This window comes from Ranitomeya variabilis, chromosome 7, assembly GCF_051348905.1.
Source record: "Ranitomeya variabilis isolate aRanVar5 chromosome 7, aRanVar5.hap1, whole genome shotgun sequence".
Classification (NCBI taxonomy): Eukaryota; Metazoa; Chordata; class Amphibia; order Anura; family Dendrobatidae; genus Ranitomeya; species Ranitomeya variabilis.
In genome coordinates this window covers 231512495-231534274 of record NC_135238.1, presented here as the reverse complement: position 1 = coordinate 231534274, position 21780 = coordinate 231512495, and the positions used below count along the sequence as shown (strand labels likewise).

At 46.3% G+C, this 21780-nt stretch overlaps 2 protein-coding genes across 5 annotated transcripts in view; one reads left to right on the top strand and one right to left on the bottom strand.

The window, feature by feature from the left end:
- The window catches only part of SPEG (striated muscle enriched protein kinase), a 211519-nt gene that overhangs the window by 6464 nt on the left and 183275 nt on the right, over positions 1-21780 (bottom strand). For all 4 annotated transcript variants that reach the window (XM_077273132.1, XM_077273133.1, XM_077273135.1 and 1 more), the window contains 10 exons: positions 21738-21780; positions 20434-20502; positions 17233-20347; positions 16197-16337; positions 8417-8533; positions 7332-7499; positions 5349-5471; positions 5105-5266; positions 1472-2564; positions 978-1217 (listed from right to left, as the gene is read on the bottom strand). In XM_077273132.1, coding sequence (XP_077129247.1) covers positions 978-1217; positions 1472-2564; positions 5105-5266; positions 5349-5471; positions 7332-7499; positions 8417-8533; positions 16197-16337; positions 17233-20347; positions 20434-20502; positions 21738-21780 — 5271 coding nt within the window. The remainder of the gene's footprint in view (positions 1-977; positions 1218-1471; positions 2565-5104; positions 5267-5348; positions 5472-7331; positions 7500-8416; positions 8534-16196; positions 16338-17232; positions 20348-20433; positions 20503-21737) is intronic.
- LOC143784645 (tubulin alpha-1A chain-like) lies at positions 10793-15727 on the top strand. Its single transcript, XM_077273138.1, has 4 exons — positions 10793-10930; positions 12167-12389; positions 12475-12623; positions 14672-15727. Exons 1-4 carry the CDS (start codon positions 10928-10930, stop codon positions 15653-15655), a joined length of 1359 nt encoding a protein of 452 aa, XP_077129253.1. The 5' UTR covers positions 10793-10927; the 3' UTR covers positions 15656-15727.

Here is a 21780-nt window from a genome sequence, read left to right as displayed (position 1 = left end):
TTAGTTACTGGGTGCAGTAGCTGTGATACAATCAGTTTTCTCTGCTGCAGATCTAGCAGAGCTTGAATGCTGAGCTCTGTATAACCCCGCCCACACCTCCAATTGGCAGCTCTCTGTGTATAACCCCGCCCACACAGCTGATTGGCAGCTCTCTGTGTATAACCCCGCCCACCCCACTGGTAGTTTGTGCACTGTATATTGACTGCTAATAAGTGATGGAGGCAGAGATGGACAAGACACCTAGTCCTGTAGTGATAAACTGCTCATAAAACAGCGATTGTATTGGAACAGCTAAACACAGTCCAGTAAGTGACACATCGCTGGAATCAGGGTCTCAGCCCCTACATCAAGATGCTCTCATATTACATAGTGAACTTGCTGACAGATTCCCCTTAAGTGCTAGTTTGATGTAACACTTTTCTAATATCCTGAATATATAGACTTTTGATAAGAGAGTACCTTTTTTTTATATATTTTCATCCATTACTTTTCATTTAACTATTTATCTTTTTGCGTGATTGTTATTTATATATATGAGCCTTGATGTATGAAATACTAATGAAAAAAGCTCGATATTGCAATGCGTCACCAACTTGTTCACTCCGTTCCTACAAGACTTGGTGCCGTCCCTACACATCATGGCGGTCATACACGATACTACATGTAGTAGTTTTTGATGTGGGTGGACTCATTTTTACATCACCTAAATTGAGTAAACCTGAATATTTTAGTAATGAAAGTTTTGTTATTCACCTATCATGTTAGGGGTTAAAAAAAAAAAATGTTCCTTGAACCTCAGTCTTGTCAAAATGTTGGAAATTGATCTTGCGTTCGGTTAATTAAACTCTTACTTTTCAGACGGGGTGTACTCATTTCTGCTGCACACGGTATATGCAGTAATATAAACTAAGGCCCCAGACAGTAGGCAGATGTCGGCCGGCGTGCAGACCGTGCAGACCGTGCCTCCGTCCTCTCACCTCTCCACCAGGCAGTACAGGATCTCTCTGCCGGCGCACTGCTCGGAGATCAGGACCAGGTAGCGGGGGGTGATGTACGCCTCGTGGAGGCTCAGGATCCTCTGATGGTGGAGACACTTCAGAACCTCATATTCTTGGAGGACACTTTGCTTATTCTCATGCTCATAGGGAATAATCTTCGCCATGAAGTGCTTCCCTGTGGCATTCTCCTTACATTCCCGAATCACCCCAAAACGACCCCTGCGAAGGAAAAATCCATAGATTAAAATATCTACAACTCGCAAATATTGAAATTCTGCAACTTTTTTGTTATACATTTTATATTTTCAGTTCCATCATATTTTCAAGATCTCTGCTTGCTGTCAGGTATTAGGAACATCCCCTGACATGCCTCAAATACTGGGAGATGTTTCCACCTGGAGATGTGACATTTCCTTCCGTGATTCTTGAGAAACAATAATCTTGATCTATTGGGTTTTCTCCAAGTCACTCACCTTGCCTTCTCATCCAGAAATGTGTAAGGCTTCTGGGGTACTCCTTGCCGGAGGGCACTTTCTCTTCCAGATGGGGTAGCCCTTCCTCCTGGGGTGAATCTACCGTCCTTACCAGGGGTGACGCTGTTCACTAAGATACGAGTGGGGACAGTCTGGGCAACCGGAGCAGCAGCCGCCTGGGGAAGGGGCGTCTCTTTGGTTGGAGATGATGGTGGTGGCGGCATTGATATGAAGGAGGTGACCATGTATGTTGGAGACGTCGGGGTTGATGGCTTATAGACCGGGCTGGTGGGAGAAGACGGGAATGAAGGTTTGGAGCTGGACGTGGGGCTCAGTGGAGAGGGAAGGGTAGAAGATTTAAAGGGGGGAATGTGCAGCATGATTGGTACAGAAGGAGTCGCAACCATTGGTTTTGGAGCCACTGGTGGTGGACCTTTTGAGTCTGCAGATACTGGACTAGATTTTGGTTCTTCGGCCATTGGAGACTTTGCAACTTGGGGGATGGGGAACGGTTTAACTGGAGCCACATAGGTCACTGAGGGGGTTTTTGGTAACTCAGTTGGGGACTTCATCTCTTGCACTGGTTTTACTGGGACAGTCATAGCAGCTGGTTCTGGAGGAGGTTTCACCTGCTGGACCAGAGGAGCTGGTGGAACTCGTAATTGAGATATGGCTTGTCCGGGGGTCACCGATACCGTCACTGTAGACACATGAGAAGTCACCGGCATTGCGGGCGAAGGTTCAGGAGACTGGAGTTTGTTACTGAAGATGCCTTGAAGCTCGACTTTTGCAGTGGATTGAGGTAAGATCCGATGTAACGTGGGGGGAGTTGGGAGACCTCTATGTCGTCTTGGAGGAGTTGGAGGAGGGGCTCCTTTGGACGCTGGTTGTATTGGAGCTGTGGGCACAGGAGCATTGGTAGGAGGTGAAGTAACAGCGAGGGGAGACCCGACTGATGGAGGCAGCTTGGAAGTAGTGACACCTGAAGGTGCAGAGGTGACCCGGGGAGAAACTGGTCCAAAGGTGGATAATGTGGGCACAGACGGGCGAGATTTCTGGGCAAGATGCGCCAAGCCTGGGGATGGTTTCTGGTCTAGAATATAAATATCATGAAAGTTTTTCAGTCCATTGTTATTTCACAAAGGATTATAACAAACAAAGGACAGCAAGACAAAGAAGGTGCATTATGAGACGTAAGCAAGGCGAAACATAAAAATCTGGAGCTTGCTGCCAACGCTAGAGGAGGCTCACTTAAATGACTTATACATTGACCTCAGTATGTGCTCCCCCAGGCACAGTACGATGTCACCACTGTGCTCCCCCAGGCACAGTATGATGTCACCACTGTGCTCCCCCAGGCACAGTATGATGTCACCACTGTGCTCCCCAGGCACAGTATGGTGTCACCACTGTGCTCCCCCAGGCACAGTATGATGTCACCACTGTGCTCCCCCAGGCACAGTATGATGTCACCACTGTGCTCCCCCAGGAACAGTATGATGACACCACTGTGCTTCCCCCAGGAACAGTATGATGTCACCACTGTGCTCCCCCAGGAACAGTATGATGTCACCACTGTGCTCCCCCAGGCACAGTATGATGTCACCACTGTGCTCCCCCAGGAACAGTATGAGGTCACCACTGTGCTCCCCCCGACACAGTATGATGTCACCACTGTGCTCCCCCAGGCACAGTACGATGTCACCACTGTGCTCCCCCAGGTACAGTATGATGTCACCACTGTGCTTCCCCCAGGCACATTATGATGTCACCACTGTGCTCCCCCAGGCACAGTACGATGTCACCACTGTGCTCCCCCAGGTACAGTATGATGTCACCACTGTGCTCCCCCAGGAACAGTATGAGGTCACCACTGTGCTCCCCCCGACACAGTATGATGTCACCACTGTGCTCCCCCAGGCACAGTATGATGTCACCACTGTGCTCCCCCAGGCACAGTATGATGTCACCACTGTGCTCCCCCAGGCACAGTATGATGTCACCACTGTGCTCCCCCAGGCACAGTACGATGTCACCACTGTGCTCCCCCAGGCACAGTATGATGTCACCACTGTGCTCCCCCAGGCACAGTATGATGTCACCACTGTGCTCCCCCAGGTACAGTATGATGTCACCACTGTGCTCCCCCAGGAACAGTATGAGGTCACCACTGTGCTCCCCCCGACACAGTATGATGTCACCACTGTGCTCCCCCAGGCACAGTATGATGTGACCACTGTGCTCCCCCAGGCACAGTATGATGTCACCACTGTGCTCCCCCAGGCACAGTATGATGTCACCACTGTGCTCCCCCAGGCACAGTATGATGTCACCACTGTGCTCCCCCAGGCACAGTATGATGTCACCACGGTGCTTCCCCTAGGCACAGTATGATGTCACCACTGTGCTTCCCCCAGGCACAGTATGATGCCACCACTGTGCTCCCCCAGGCACAGTATGATGTCACCACTGTGCTCCCCCAGGCACAATATGATGTCACGACTGTGCTCCCCCAGGCACAGTATGATGTCACCACTGTGCTCCCCCAGGCACAGTATGATGTCACCACTGTGCTTCCCCCAGGAACAGTATAATGACACCACTGTGCTTCCCCCAGGAACAGTATAATGACACCACTGTGCTTCCCCCAGGAACAGTATAATGACACCACTGTGCTCCCCCAGACACAGTATAATGACACCACTGTGCTTCCCCCAGGCACAGTATGATGTCACCACTGTGCTTCCCCCAGGCACAGTATGATGTCACCACTGTTTTTCCCCCAGGCACAGTATGATGCACAGGCGAAATGGTGGAGCATCCTGAGGATGCAGATAAGGTTGAAATTTGCTGCTGATCTGCTGGGACAGCAAGACAGCTCCCAAAATTAGGAAATTTCACAGCTCATAGTTACTGCTGTAAATGTACAGCAAGGTGCTGTAAATCTATATCATGGTGCATCATAGATGTAATCGTAAAATGTATAAAAACATCTCATAAGTAAACACTGAAGCAAGGCTAGCAATCCATGACCCTCCACATGACCCTTATGTAGTGGAGACCCCCCTGCTGCAAGCAGGTAATTAAAGTTGGTTATCTGATGGATCATAGACACAGAGTGTTGTTCCCTGACATATCGGAGGCAGCGCAGTGTTGTTCCCTGACATATCGGAGGCAGCGCAGTGTTGTTCCCTGACATATCGGAGGCAGCGCAGTGTTGTTCCCTGACATATCGGAGGCAGCGCAGTGTTGTTCCCTGACATATTGGTGGGATATCTGGGGGATCTCCTGGCTGTTATCCTTGGCATGGAGCAAGCAAGGATTATCTTTTCCTTGGCCTTGTATAAATAGAGCGTAATCTCTGTATAAATGTTTCGCTCTACCTCTGTTTTATAGACTTCATGTTTAAATGTCTCATTATTTTCAACATCTGTGATTGCTGCCAGTGAATGAGGACACTGTAGTTTCTATTCCATGTACAAAGCTGAGAAGTAGATACAATTGTATCCGGTCCTGACAATGGTCCATTGACTAGATACAGCAGGAGCAGGTGCACAGATCTGTGAGTTTGCTACAATGTATCAGTCTTATGACATTTACATGTGGCACGCTACGATGAGCTCTGCGGCTTACCATCTCCTTCTATGATAACGCTCTTGGATATGTCGCTGTAGGGCCCTTGCCCTGATTTGTTCACACAAGCCACACGGAACCGGACAGAGCCAGGCGGCAGCTCCGTCACATTAAAGTAGCAGTCCTTGATGCCGGAGCTGATCGTCTTCCATTCTCCTTGTCCTAGAGGAATAGACAACCAAATAAATGTAGTGATTGTCCTCCCCAGGATCACTGACAGCCCCCGTCCACTGACACAACTCACCGTTCACCTGACGCTCCAGTATGTAGGTGCAGGGACAGCTATGCTCAAAGGATTTCCATAGAACCAGCACCGTGTCCCTATACTTCTGCGGGATCTCCGGGGTGCCCGGAGCCTGAGGAATTCCTGCCAAGACAAACACACAGACACATAACTTCACTTCTCTTGTACTTATTTTCACTTAAAATGAAACCTTGTTAATAGCCCACAGCTATGGGAAGACCACCCTGATCTAGAACAGATTTTCCTTAATTTGGCCCCCATCTTGGAGAGGCTGCTTATCTATACTATGGTGTACTCACCAGAGAGGCACAAGATGGAGACATGATGACGAGATTGCCACTAAATCACTTCCCATTCATGGCTTGACACGATCGTAATAATTACCTACAGCCACCACTAGGGGGAGCCAACTACATACATATTTATACAGTCACCACTAGGAGGAGCTCACTACATACAGATTTATACAGTCACCACTAGGAGGAGCTCACTACATACAGATTATACAGTCACCACTAGGAGGAGCTCTCTACATACAGATTTATACAGCCACCACTAGGAGGAGCTCACTACATACAGATTTATACAGTCACCACTAGGAGGAGCTCTCTACATACAGATTTATACAGCCACCACTAGGGGGAGCTCACTACATACAGATTTATACAGCCACCACTAGGAGGAGCTCACTACATACAGATTTATATACAGCCACCACTAGAGGGAGCTCTCTACATACAGATTTATACAGCCACCACTAGGGGGAGATCACTACATACAGATTTATACAGCCACCACTAGGAGGAGCTCACTACATACAGATTTATACAGTCACCACTAGGAGGAGATCACTACATACAGATTTATACAGTCACCCCTAGGAGGAGCTCTCTACATACAGATTTAAAATAATAAACTTGGCACTCAGTACTTGAACAAAAAAAGAGATTCCTTTTATTTGTGCATCCAGACAAAAATGGTTATGAACGTTTTCGGTCCATCACAGGACCTTCATCAGAACATTCTTTAACATGAACTGGATGTGAAGGGGTGCTCTGTAAGCGGTCACGAGCGTCCAAATTATAGGGACCTGCTGCAGCAGGTATGTGCTGTAGACCAGCTGGGCATCATAAGCCAAAGACAGCGCAAGAGGTAAAGGCAAAACTATTGCAAAAGAACTGCGCTGTGTCCCCAGTGTGTGAGTGCGCTGTGCAGCAGGGAGGAACGCTGCGGGTTGGATACCTGACTTGAGCACCAACAACACTTTTACTATAGAGTGCCGTGTTAGTCTATACTACATACAGATTATACAGACACCACTAGGGAGAGCTCACTACGTACATGTTTATACTGCCACCACTAGGAGGAGCCAACTATATATACATATGTATACAACCACCACTAGAGGGAGCTCACTATTTACAAATTTATACAGCCACCTCTAGGTTGAGCTCACTATATACACATTTATACAGTCACCACTAGGGGGAACTCACTATTTACAAATTTATACAGCCACCACTAGGGGGAGCTCACTACATACAGATTTATATAATCACCACTAGGGGGAGCGCACTTCATACAGATTTATACAGCTTGCATTAAAAGAGGTTGTCTCATTTTATGAAAAGAAGGTTATGCTATGAACACTAGGGGCCCTTTCAGTGTCTCTGCTAGCCACTGTATAGGGAAACAGCAGAACACATCTATTCAATATAATTATCTGTTCCCTGCACAGGGGGTAATGTAGTGCAGGAAATAAAGATGATTATGTCCTATGGTCCTTTTGGTTTCAGGCTAGTGGGGGCACCAGTGGATCATTAAGTAATGCCATCTTCTAGCTCTGTACTAGCTGTATAAATCCATATGCAGTGAGCTCCCCCTAGTGGTCGCCATCTACAGTCACATTTAATATTCCCAAATTAGGATTAAAATTCTCAAACTTTTGCAATGAAAATAAAGGAAAGTAAGAAGTATACATACGTGCCACTGCTAAGGAGCAGGAGCTGGTGGCATTGCCCAGGGCATTGGCGGCCACACACTCATACAGCCCGGCTTCTCTCAGGCCGGCCCGGGTGACAGTGAGAACCTGGCGTCCATCTGGATTAGATTTTATATTGACCTGTCCTCTGGATTCTATGACCACCTTATCTGAGAAGAGAACGACAATCTGTATGAACATGGTATATGGGAGGACAGCTGGGATTTCCACGGTGCTCACAGTCCCACCCAATGGAAAGGTTCTGGGCATCTACAGATGTAGCAGAGCTGAATGTGTCCTTCAAATACTTTCCTTGAGCATAGTGATCAAACAGTCCAGCATGCTGACCTGCAGTTCATTGTGAAATCCTTTGCTGTAAGACGCACTCAGCTCTACTATATTCACCAGTTCGGCTCTGCTATATCTGAGCTACGGCTGCTTTATTACTTCCATGCTTCGCTCCACATGATTGCACCACACAGTATATAGAGGCCGAGGATGAGATATTAATAATGCAGAAAGGCTCTCAATGCTAGAATGAGATATGTCCTGTAGAGCAGATGTCAGACATATCATTACCACAAAGTGTGGCGGCTCACAAATGATGATTTATTTTTCAACTTTTAAGGACATGTGAATGCCTACCATTTTATTTTATCTAAATAGATGCAAAAATGTGTGCTGATAAATCCTTATAGAGACCACAGCTTCATTTTTCTGTTACAGAGCTCCAAATTCTCTGCATAGGAGTGAAACGACATGACCAAGATGTGCTTACCTGCAGCCACCACTAGAGGGAGCTCCATGCATCCAGTGTGTATTACTGAATTATATGTATGAACTGTATTCAGTAAGCTCCTGAGCTCCCCCTGGTGGTGGCTATAGGAAGTCAGCTTTTTTATCATGTTACTCTACATCTATGCAGGGAATTTGGAGCTTTGTACCAGAAACATAAAAGGTACAAACACTAGAAATGTGTATAAGGAAATTTAAATGCTGAAATGGATTAATTATGGAGAGTCGGACCAGGAAACCTAGGCAGTTACTCACTTTGGACACTTGAAAAGCAAAGCTGCATCATAATTACCTTTCTTCCATAGAATTCGGGGTGCGGGGCTGCCGGCAGGAAGACAAGATAATGACACAGAATCGCCCTCCAGTATTACAATATCCTTCAGCTTTATATGAAAGACTGGTGGGAAATCTAATGTAAAGGAAACAATGCTTTAAAAAACGTATCTATGGCAAAAGGAAAAAAGGCAACAAGTCCTTGAGTCGTCTTGTTTCTACAGAAGTGAGTGACAGCTAATATGGCCGCCATCATTATTTCCCCGATGTCACCCAGCTTTTCCAGATTCATGAATGACTTATCTGTTTACTTAGATTTCATGTAAATGAAGGTTAATCAATATAAAATAAAAAAGTTTGGCAACTTTCCAACAGACTTAATTCTCTCAATAGTCTCAAGATCTCTGCATGCTGTCTATAATGTTTATGAGGGATCGTTCCAAGTGAAAGCTCTCATCCCCGGACAGTACATTCACATGTGGTGGGAGCAGCGCAGCAGTCAGTCCCACCATTACGGCACCTGAAAAAAGTTCTGCAAAAGTAGTGCAAGTTCTAAAAGTGCGGAAAAAGAGTGTGCAAAAGTTATCGGAGGTACGTGTGGATTTTTTTACACAACATTGGAGTATATGCCAAATATGAAAGGGCGTACAAGTGTGTCGTTTACATAACTGCCCATTATTTGACATTTATGGATCATATGAAACCAGGAAGATTAGTAAAAAAAAATTATGGTGGAAAATGCTCCAAGAAAGTGAAGAACACAACGTGCCATATATTTATGCGCGCGCAATTTTTAGGTCTCGATCAGTAGTTAAGAAAAGTTTCTAGAAAAAGAAGAGTCATTAAATTTGTTACAAAATACAAATGTAACCAAGGAGAAAGAAATGAACATGTCTGTGCCAAACTGTCATGCCACATGCACCATTGTGATCTACTTGTCTTGGTTTGCGGCACTTTGGTCACCGTGTAAAATGATGCATTTAATGACTGTATGGATAAATGTACATCAGCTCTGCAGTCATCACCCCGAGCCGCCATATAAGAGACCTCACGCTGAAGGATAATGTGGCCCCTGGGCAGAAGCCGGAGGGAGGAACACAGGGCAGCGGGAGGCTGAGAGGGAAATCAGAAGGAGCCGGGGCTGGAGATTTGTCTTGTTTCTTTGGATCATGTTACAAGATGGAAAAAAGTGTTAGAAAGGCACCAAACGTATGAAAATGGTGCACGTGGCCCGATACTTGGCAGAACTTGCCACACACGTCAGATGGAGGCTCATTAGATATGTATTCTGCTTTAGCAAATGGCGACAGTGTTAGCCTCAAAAGTTTAGAAAAGTGTCTAGAAAAGGTGAGAAGTCTACGAGCAGTCATTAAATGCGCCAAATGTATTAATTGTGTGCTGAAACGCATGATTTTACATGGTGATGAAAATGGCGCAAACTGATTTTATCATAATGGTGCATGTGGCACGACGAACGAGCGCAGACATGATGGATTTCCGTCCCTTATCCCACCCCAGCGCTGACCTTGGAATAATACAGTACATGTTCTTAATACATTTGGGGAATTTATTGACTGAAGCTACGTCCTGTTTTTTTAAACAATTGTTACATTAAGGAGGATTCTATTTACCTGCCAGGAAATAATGTATTGTAATAAAGAAAAATGGCAACTTAGTATAACACTGTTACTGTAAGGGCCCGTTCACACCAGCGCATACGTCGGACGGGTGTGATCCAATCTTCTATCACACGGCACTCAGACCAATGTTATTCTATAGGACATTGCTGATGTGCAGCAAGCTGGGAATTCACTTTAAAATCGGACACCCCTCATTAAAGTCTATGGGTGCGTGGAAAACCTCGGAGTGCGGTCCGATTTCCGCAGACAATGGAGCAGGTGGAGAAATTCTGTTCTCCATCTTCTGATCCAAGAGAATCGGAGCAGACCATGGCGACACTCGGATCCGAGGTTGTTCAGAGGGTCGTTTCCATAATCGGCGCGATTCCCCCGGATGAGAGAAAATACCGACGTCTGATTGTATCCGTGAGAGTGAAAGTCTCGTAGAAGTTAAAGAAAGTTTAATAAAATTGTAAAAGAGACAAAGAAGAAAAACCTTCATTTTATGCTCCGTAAAATAAATATCTTTACATATTGTGTAAGGCAGAAATCATTGTGACCGCAGAGTAATAAAGGGAATATACCGCTCAGTAAGCTGTGTGACTAGAAGCACAACAGAAGCAGACGTGTCTCCGGCCGCAGGTCCGCGTGCCGTTACTCCCTGGTTTGTGCGCCGTTCCCTCCCTCCATTCTTCCCTCTGCCCTGGAGCTGATACCTGGTAACGGCTGTGTTGTGTTATACACAGGGCAGGGCTCTGGTGTCCTGGAGATTGGGGGTCACCTGCCCAGGCTCCTGTTACTAAGGACTCTGCTGACTCCTATATATATACAGGGAGGAGAACACAGAGGACAGAAACCCTCCACATCCGAAGTCCTAACTTATCGGAGCCTGGAGATCTACTGCTGACACCATGGTGAGCGCCCGGTCTCATCTATCCAATATCATCTGTATAATCTCATCTATACAATCTCATCTGTACAATCTCATCTGTACAATCTCATCTGTACAATCTCATCTGTACAATCTCATCTGTACAATCTCATCTATCCATTCTCATCTGTACAATCTCATCTGTATAATCTCATCTATCCAACCTCATCTGTACAATCTCATCTATCCAATCTCATCTGTACAATCTCATCTGTACAATCTCATCTGTACAATCTCATCTGTATAATCTCATCTATCCAACCTCATCTGTACAATCTCATCTATCCAATCTCATCTATCCAATCTCATCTGTACAATCTCATCTGTACAATCTCATCTGTATAATCTCATATATCCAATCTCATCTATCCAATCTCATCTATACAATCTCATCTGTACAATCTCATCTGTACAATCTCATCTGTACAATCTCATCTGTGTAATCTCATCTATCCATTCTCATCTGTACAATCTCATCTGTATAATCTCATCTATCCAACCTCATCTGTACAATCTCATCTATCCAATCTCATCTATCCAATCTCATCTGTACAATCTCATCTGTACAATCTCATCTGTACAATCTCATATATCCAATCTCATCTATCCAATCTCATCTATCCAATCTCATCTGTACAATCTCATCTGTACAATCTCATCTGTACAATCTCATCTGTATAATCTCATATATCCAATCTCATCTATCCAATCTCATCTGTACAATATCATCTGTACAATCTCATCTATCCAATCTCATCTGTAAAATCTCATCTATCCAATATCATCTATCCAATATCATCTGTACAATCTCATCTGTACAATCTCATCTGTACAATCTCATCTGTACAATCCCATGTACTACATGTTACTGAGTATCTAAACTATTACATCTGTCATTGTCCAAACTAATTGGTCCAAGTTCATCCACCCAAAATGTATGTGACTGTCCGATGTCATCTCTCATATATGTGACTATATAATATCACATGTAGCTGCCCGGTCTCATGTATTATGTCCGATCTCCTGCCCCATATATGTGACCTATGTGTGATTGTCCAGTCTCTTCTGTTATGTGTCCTCTCTCCAATATAAACTACTTATTACAATGTATCAGTCTGGTCTGTGTGAGATCTGTGATCTGTTACATACATCTTCCATGTGACTGATTCTGATGCATATAGTCTGACCCTAATCATATCCCCCCATCTGCCCCATACAGAGGGAATGTATCTCTATCCACGTTGGCCAGGCCGGAGTCCAGATGGGCAATGCCTGCTGGGAGTTGTACTGCCTGGAACACGGTATCCAGCCGGACGGGCAGATGCCCAGTGATAAGACCATCGGTGGAGGAGACGATTCCTTCAACACCTTCTTCAGTGAGACGGGGGCTGGTAAACACGTCCCCCGCGCTGTGTTTGTGGACCTGGAGCCCACTGTGATCGGTGAGTATAGTGAAGATCTGGGGAGATAAGAGGGGCGGATGGTTCTGGATCTCACATAGAAACCTCCATTATTTCTCTCCTACAGACGAGGTGAGAACTGGAACCTACAGACAGCTGTTCCACCCTGAGCAGCTCATCACCGGCAAGGAAGATGCCGCCAATAACTACGCCCGAGGCCATTACACCATTGGCAAAGAGATCATTGACCTGGTGCTGGACAGGACCCGCAAGCTGGTGAGTTCATGGAGATGTGTTCATGTATTCTGCTATATTTCCCCTGGCTCACTCTCCACATTCGATCCCATCACAAAAGAAGAAGTTTCCAGACTCCTCTCTTTCTTCTCATCCGACTACATGCACCACTGACCCCATTCCCTCACACCTCCTCCAGTCTCTCTCTCCAGTCATCACAACTCACCTAACTACAATCTTTAATCTCTCCCTCTCCTCTGGCATTTTCCCCTCCTCCTTCAAACACTCTATCATTACTCCATTATTAAAAAAAACCCGCTCTCGACCCATCCTGCACAAACAACTACAGACCGGTCTCCAACCTCCCCTTCATCTCTAAACTCTTGGAGAGCCTGGTCTACTCCCGCCTTACCCGTTACCTCTCCATTCACTCCCTCCTAGACCCTTCACAGTCCGGGTTCCGCCCCCTACACTCAACAGAAACTGCACTCATCAAGGTGACCAATGACCTTCTGACAGCAAAATGTAACGGTGACCACTCTCTGCTCATTCTCCTCGACCTTTCTGCAGCTTTCGACACTGTTGACCACCCTCTCCTACTCTCTAGGCTCCAGTCACTAGGCATTAAGGACACTGCTCTCTCCTGGTTCTCCTCCTATCTTTCTGAACGCTCCTTCAGTGTTCTGTTCTCTGGCTCCACTTCCTCTCCTCTTCCTCTCACTGTCGGGGTACCCTAGGGCTCAGTCCTTGGCCCCCTTCTCTTCTCCCTCTACACGGCCCCAATTGGACAGACCATCAGCAGATTTGGCTTTCAGTACCATCTTTATGCTGATGACACACAACTACACACGTCAGCCCCTGACCTTACCCCCGCTGTACTACAGAACACCACTGACTGTCTGTCTGCGGTCTCTAACATCATGTCCGCTCTCTATCTGAAACTCAACCTCTCCAAAACTGAACTTCTTCTGCTCCCACCATCTACTAACCTCCCTAAACCTGACGTTTCCCTCTTCATGGGTGGCACCATAATAACACCCCGGCAGCATGCGCGCTGTCTGGGTGTTATGTTTGACTCCGATCTCTCCTTCACATCCCATATACAATCTCTTGCCCGCTCGTGCCGCTTACACCTAAAGAACATCTCTAGAATCCGCCCTTTTCTCACCATGGAGATCACAAAAACTCTCACTGTCGCCCTAATCCACTCCCGTCTGGACTACTGCAACTCTCTATTAATTGGCCTCCCCCTTACTCGACTTTCCCCTCTCCAGTCTATCCTTAATGCAGCAGCCAGGGTCGTCTATCTAGCTAATCGTTACTCAGATGCATCCGCTCTTCGCCAGTCATTACACTGGCTGCCCATTCATTACAGGATACAATTCAAAGTACTTGTTCTCACCCACAAAGCTCTTCACAGTGCGGCACCCCCTTACATCTCCTCCCTCATTTCTGTCTATCGGCCTAACCGACCGCTGCGCTCTGCAAACGACTTTCAACTAACCTCTGCTCTAATCCACACCTCCCACTCCCGACTCCAAGACTTCTCCCGTGCTGCGCCAATCCTCTGGAATGCTCTACCCCAAGATATTAGGACCATCCACAACTTGCATAGTTTTAGGGGCTCGCTCAAAACACATTTGTTCAGAGCGGCCTACCACGTTAACTAATCAAAGTCATTTTATGTGTAAGGGTACGTGTGTAGCCCATTCACTATCTCCATCTATCCCCACCCCCTGAAGATGGCTGGACCATCATTGTAAATACATCATTATAAATACACAACTGTACTTTGTATCTCCCACACCTCATTGTAGATTGTAAGCTCTCACAAGCAGGGTCGTCTCATTGTGCTTTATTATTGTATTGTTAACGTTGTTACTTATGACTGTTGTGTTTGAAACTGTTAAACTGTAAAGCTCTGCGGAATATGTTGGCGCTATATAAATAAAGATTATTATTATTATTATATTGAACCCAACCCAACAATAAAGATGGTAGAACATAGAGGACACAATTGGTTTGGAGTTATTAATCCAGTCTTCTGTAACATGAAAGTCTAATCTTCTATTGTGTCTCATCTCCATCAGGCGGATCAGTGCACAGGTCTCCAGGGCTTCCTCATCTTCCACAGTTTCGGTGGTGGCACTGGATCAGGCTTCACCTCCCTCTTGATGGAACGTCTCTCTGTTGACTATGGCAAGAAGTCCAAGCTGGAGTTCTCCATCTACCCTGCCCCCCAGATCTCCACCGCTGTGGTTGAGCCATACAACTCCATCCTCACCACGCACACCACGCTGGAGCACTCAGACTGCGCCTTCATGGTGGACAATGAGGCCATCTATGACATCTGTCGCAGGAACCTGGACATTGAGCGCCCGACCTACACCAACCTGAACCGTCTGATCGGTCAGATCGTGTCCTCCATCACAGCCTCTCTCCGGTTTGATGGTGCTCTGAATGTGGACTTGACAGAGTTCCAGACCAACCTGGTGCCCTACCCCCGTATCCACTTCCCCCTGGCCACCTATGCCCCCGTCATCTCTGCAGAGAAAGCTTACCATGAGCAGCTCACAGTGGCTGAGATCACCAACGCTTGCTTTGAGCCGGCCAACCAGATGGTGAAATGTGACCCCAGACATGGTAAATACATGGCCTGCTGCCTGCTGTACCGCGGTGATGTGGTACCTAAGGATGTCAATGCCGCCATTGCCACCATCAAGACCAAGCGCACCATCCAGTTTGTGGACTGGTGCCCAACAGGGTTCAAAGTTGGTATCAATTACCAACCACCAACTGTGGTTCCCGGTGGAGACCTGGCCAAGGTGCAGCGCGCTGTGTGCATGCTGAGTAACACCACCGCCATTGCCGAGGCCTGGGCTCGTCTAGACCACAAGTTTGACCTCATGTACGCCAAGCGAGCCTTCGTGCACTGGTATGTGGGAGAGGGCATGGAGGAGGGAGAGTTCTCTGAGGCTCGGGAGGACATGGCCGCCCTGGAGAAGGATTACGAAGAGGTCGGCACTGATAGCGTGGAAGGAGAGGGGGAAGGAGAGGAGGGAGAGGAGTATTAATGAGGGATTGAATCTGAGTTATTGGCTCTTACTGTAGGTATCAGCTCAAATAAACATTTATTTTCTTATGACTATGCTGTTTTGTCCGTTCCTCTACTTTCATACTCAGATATGATGATGACCTTTTCTACCAATTGACCACTAGTTAGTCTTCTGCCATAGAAGGCCACAGGGTTGAATTTTTTTTTTTTTAACACGATCACACTTGTGCCTAGATTCGACCGTGGAGGAAGGGCTCCTCCAGGATGAAATGTTAACATATGAATACATATAATAATATATTAATAATGTATTAATCAAGTGTTTATATTGACGGGGGAGAACGCTCATGGATTCGGCATGTAATGCTACATTACCTCTAAAGATGTCACCGCCGGTGGGTGAAACGTGTGGCAGACTGAATGGCACTTTATTATTATTTTTATTTATGTTTCTTTTTTCCTATTGTTTTATAATTTAGAATAAACAAATAACAAATTTCAAGTAAATAAAACAAAACACATTAACAACAATGATGTAAAAGCCTGCCTACATCTCCTACCTGATTCATTGCGGATGTACTGCCTTCCTACTATGTTCCCATCCTCACTCATCAGGCTGGCTGGAATACAAGGCTGGGATGTCATCTTGTCCTTCTTACTACGTGAGAGACCCCAGCGATCCCACCTGGATCTCCTGTCATCTGTAAAGCAGAATCCAGAAATTACAGCAATGACCATTCAACAGGCAAAATGTGACGGATCCCTTCTCCAAGAAGCTGGAAGCTCTGCAAAGAGTCACAAATAAATGCACCTAGAGATGCAACAATGGTGGTCATACCTGTAACTTCACTTTCTGCCACATAGTGATCTCATATCATGGCCTTATTTATTAAAACGTTGATGCCAGGTTTTGATTTAAGTTTTAAAACTTTTCAAAAGTTTTAAATTTGTGCAAAATGTGAAACTTTTCTCGTCACTTGAGAGATTTCAAAAGTCGTGAAAAAAGAACAACAACTTAATAAGCGAAAATTATTAAAAAGGCCAAAATTCTGGCACCAATCTACAGCTGCTGTACATTAAAATATGCCAGGAAATGTTGGCCATTAATCACCATTACACCAATGGAATTTTTCTTCCGGAACTTAAACTTGGTATGCTAATGTCCCACATGTATCAGGGTCCGGGCGCTCGATTCTTGGGAGACTTTCAGCAAAATCAAAGGGGCTGGCCTACGAAAATCATTTTAGGCCCATAATTCATCAAAACAATGGGGATAAATGCAAGAATGCAACTTTTGGTGTCTTTACGCCGTTCTCGCCCCAGTTCTGATAAAGTGGGCTGAACACGGACGGAATGGAGCGTGATGAACCCCGCTGATCAAATTCATGACGAGCAGCAGCGTTCACGACACCACAAATCTTACTCCAGCAGCGCACACCACTACGCACCTCGCCTGATTTATAAGAGGCGTGAGCCTTTTAATGAATCAGGAGTCTCTGCTCCAAAGCACTTTATTGGTGGACACTTTGAACACTTGATTAGGTATTAAGAATAATGGTGGTATCTAACACATAGTACATGCTCCATGACACTGACCTTTCTCCACCATTTCTGACTTGATGCTTAGTCCCGAGTTGACGGATTCTTTAGACCGCGATGAACCAGACTGAGAGGCAAGCTGGTTCTGGGGTATTTCTAACTTTCGTAAGTTCTCGCCCTCAGAGTTAGATCTCCTGAGCAGGGACAATAGTGGGGTTCTTCTCTCCGGTCTGTCCTCGTTTCTGTCAGTAGACTCTACTTCTCTTCTTTCCTCTGACTGGCTTCGAAGTTTGGAGGACAGACGCTCCATGGTGTTTCCAATCTTCCTCCTCATTGCCAACACTGGAGATTCGCTGGACTTCTGCTCCTTGTCCACTGAGATTGTTTCTATTGATCCATTGTCTGATTTTAGGCTTTCATTGTCTTTTCTTTCTTTGGAACTTCCTCTTCCTAAATTCCAAGAAAGGCGTCTTCCCAGTGAACTGGTTCCATCTATATCTTCGGAAGGTGTTTGCTTACGCTCAGTGGTTGGTGATTTCCTGAAACGTTGGGATAGTCTTCTCATAAAGCTTGGGTCCCTTTCTGCATTTGACAGGTCCTGCATAGACCTTGACCTATCATCTACTCCTAAAGCTGCCGGGACTAAGAACTCCAGTGGTACACCTACAGGACTGGGCCGGTACATTTCCTCTTCCCGAGTTGCATGTGTCGATGATAAATTCTTTTCCTCTGACCAAGTCCTGGTTAACATCTTCAGTCCTCGAGTCAGAGAAGACTCACGATTCCTCTTAAACTTAGCTTCAAACACTTCTTCAGAATCGATGTTGCTAATATACTGGACGTCCTCTGTGCTTGCAGCTTTTGGCGGCTCTTCAAGCTTTGAAAACCCTGGGGGTTGTGCCGTTTCATCTTTAGTTACTTTTGGATCCAGGTTGGTGGCTACAGACGAGCTTAGTTTTTCCTTGGAAGGTGAAATTTTCTGTGGCCCTTCAATCTTTTTGGTTTGTACTTGAGATTCTTCTTCTGAAGAACCTAACTGAAGAGTTTGCATCATCTCTGCATAAGGTGATGGTTTAGGGGTTGGTGCATTTGCAGGTTGGAGTTTGAGAGCAGATACATCTGCTGATGGAAGTTGAGGACCTGGTGTCTTCATTGCCATTTGCGTGGACTCTTGTCTTGGCATAGACAAAGATGATGGCACAGAGGCAGATTTTGTTATATAGGTTGGTGAAAGAGAAGGAACTCCTCCAGGTCTTGGCAAACTTGATGTAGATACTGCTGGGCTTGATGAAGTAGACTGGGCAACACGTGAACTTGATATAAGACTTGTAGCACCTTGAGACCTTGGCAAAGTTGATGAGGAAACTGCTTTACTGGGTGAAAAAGATGGGATTATACCTGATCTTGGCAAAGTAGATGAGACGCTTACTGGTCTTGGCATAGTTGGAGCAGATGGAAGACTTGATGTAGATGTTTGCCCAGTGCCTGAACTTGGTAGAGGGGATGGGACAATAGTTGGACTTGGTGCAGGTGTTGAGACAATGGATGATCTTGGCAATTGAGATTTTACATTAGACTGACTTGGCAATGGTGATTGGACAGTCGTTAAAGTATCATTCTTCTGGATGGAAGAAACAGAAGAAATCACTGGTGTGGGACCTTTGGTTTGGGTCAATGAAGGTTTTTCATCTGTATCTTGTGCAGGAGAGGAATCCTCCACTGGTTTTATTGTGGATTCTTCAGGTTTTGGTGATATCGGCTGTACAGGAACATCGCTTTTGATACTTTCTGTCTCATTTTCGGGTGGCTTTATTGTTGGCTGCTCCATCTGGATACTTGGCGTTTGTTTTTTGGGTATTGTGTCCTCTACCAAAGGAGTGGCTTTGGGAAGTATAATTTCCAAGTTCTCATTTGAACTTTTATCAAGCTTGTGTTTCAACGTTTGTGACTTGTCTTCATCAACTTTCCCATTCTGAGTTTCCAAAGCCGAATCGTCTGTGGTTGGATCAGGAGTCAGAGACTTGGGAGGAATCTCACGAGGAGTTTGAGGACGGGAATCAAAACGTGACTGGTCGGTCAGAGCGGACAGAGATGGAGACTCCTTCAGGCGCTGTGCTTCTAACTGAGCGAGAGGAATTTCCAGGGGTGCTCCAGACCTACGATGAAGAACTAGGGGTTCTGTGTCCCCATGGGAGAAAGAGCTGGTTTTTCGTAAGACTCTTTCTTCTGATGAATCCCGTCCAGGAGCTGCTTCACTGGAAGCAGCGCGTGTCAATTTTATAGAAGGGATGGGTGAAGACTGCGTGTGCTCAGAACGAGGGGAGTGAGGGGACATCTGTTCAGCTCGTTTTTTATCGAAGGAGAGAGTTTCCATCAGAGGTCCTCTAAGCCCACTCAGCTTGTTATCTGCAGAACTGCCCCTCAATAACCGTTGCCGCATTAAATCCAGACGTTGGGCATACTCCTCGTCAGCTGACCCTAACTTTCGTCGCCTCAGTGGGCTGCGGTTTCGTGTTGGTAGCTCCATAGAAGCAGCTTTGGTCATACCTCGATCAAGGGTATCCCTTTCTTCCCCATCATCAGTAGACACATTGAGTAAGAGAGCGCTGTCTGCAGAGCTTCCTCTTCTCAATTCTCCTCTACGTGCTACCACCAGTTCATCAGGGATTTCCGAAGATTCAAGACTTGATCCTTTTTTAAGAGGTTTTCTTAGTGGCTCCTTCTTCTTGTGGGATTCCGAGGCCTCATCGTCTGAAGACGAGCCGGCTTCAGCTTCACTCGATTTCTTTCTTGTCAGTGATCCCTTAGGACGTTTGCTCAGTGACTCTGTGATCTCTCTATTTTGTACTTCTGGTTCTGCAATTTTACTGTTGTCTGCCTCTTCTTCTCTCTCCACAAGTTCTAGAGTGCTGGCATCTTCAGGGCACTGAGAAGACTGCTCCTCATCTGTCGGGATTTCATTAAGGGACATTCGAGAACCAGAGAACTGTACTTGAAGTGGCATGGGGACATATGGAAGCTCTTCAAGATCATCCGAGTCTGAAGAAGATGACAAGCTTGTTGACTCTTTAGGATGCCTGGGGACGGCAATAGACAAGTGGTTGCTTGTGTCTTGTAGGAGCTCTGGGATAGACCTCATCACCATGTTGGATTTGAAGCTGATTAAAGATCGCTGATTAAGAAAAAGCAAACACAATATTACCCGGTGAGGCCGCAACAGCACTGAAAGCTGCACTGCTAAGACTTTTCAAAACTCACCTGCCACTTCCGTCGAGACTGGAAGAGTTTGATATGGTCTGTACTGATATTTTTACCTTTGGATAAAGTCTGAAAAAAAAAGTCAATAAATAAGAAGCTTCAGGTGCCTTATTGTTTAAGACCACAACCAAGTCTGTCTAATATTGCAGACCCCCTTTAAGTTCCCCCACCATTATGGCACTCATCTTAAAGGCCACAAACATTTTCAGTTTTTAGTACATTTTCCCTTTAATTGCAGTACCACTAATTACTTATAGTTGGAGATACTGCCCAGTCGCTTGCTGATTAGATTACTACCACCCCATCGTCCTCCTAAGGCCGGTTTCACACATCAGTGGCTCCGGTACGTGAGGTGACAGTTTCCTCACGTACCGGAGACACTGACACACGTAGACCCATAAAAATCAATGCATCTGTGCAGATGTCATTGATTTTTTGCGGACCGTGTCTCCGTGTGCCAAACACGGAGACATGTCAGTGTTCGTGGGAGCGCACGTTTTACACGGACCCAATAGAGTCAATGGGTCCGCGTAAAACACGGACCTCACACGGACATTCTCCGTCTGGGGTCCGTGTGCGTGCAGGAGACAGCGCTACAGTAAGCGCTGTCCCCCCCCCACATGGTGCTGAAGCCGGTATTCATATCTTCCCTGCAGCAGCGTTTGCTGTAGAGAAAATATGAAGAATAGTGTTAAAAATAAAGATTTAGGTGTCCGCCGCCCCCCCCACCCCCTGTGCGCCCCCCCGCTGGTCAGAAAATACTTACCCGCTCCCTCGCTCCTTCCTGGTCTGGCCGCGCCTCCTACTGTATGCGGTCACGTGGGGCCGATCATTTACAATCATGAATAGTCGGCTCCGCCCCTATGGGAGGTGGAGCCACATATTCATGACTGTAAATGATCGGCCCCACGTGACCGCATGCAGGAGAAGCCGCGGCCAGACCAGGAAGCAGCGAGGGAGGCGGGTAAGTATTTTCTGACCAGCGGGGGGGGCGCACAGGGGGTGGGGGGGGCGGCGGACACATGGATCTTTATTTTAAACACTATTCTTCATATTTTCTCTGCAGCAAACGCTGCTGCAGGGAAGATATGAATCGCAGCTTCAGCACCATGCAGAGTGGGTACCACACGCTCCGTGTGGTACCCACTCGCCATACGGGCGGCACACGTGTGCCGCAAGTATGGCCTCCGTGAGTTCCCAGGCACACGGACACGGATAACTCCGGTACCGATTTATTCCGGTACCGGAATTATCTGGACGTGTGGGACAGCCCTTAGATGTACTGCACTCGGAGCTCGGCTCACCTTAAACCAGGGATGTTCCAGACTTTCTTCGGCATTGAGTCTC

Excerpts from the sequence above, each read along its gene's own strand:
- LOC143784645 (XM_077273138.1), top strand. Across the intron at positions 12,390-12,474 it reads CCTGGAGCCCACTGTGATCG|ACGAGGTGAGAACTGGAACC; the intron begins GTGAGTATAGTG and ends TCTCTCCTACAG. Across the intron at positions 12,624-14,671 it reads TGGACAGGACCCGCAAGCTG|GCGGATCAGTGCACAGGTCT; the intron begins GTGAGTTCATGG and ends CATCTCCATCAG.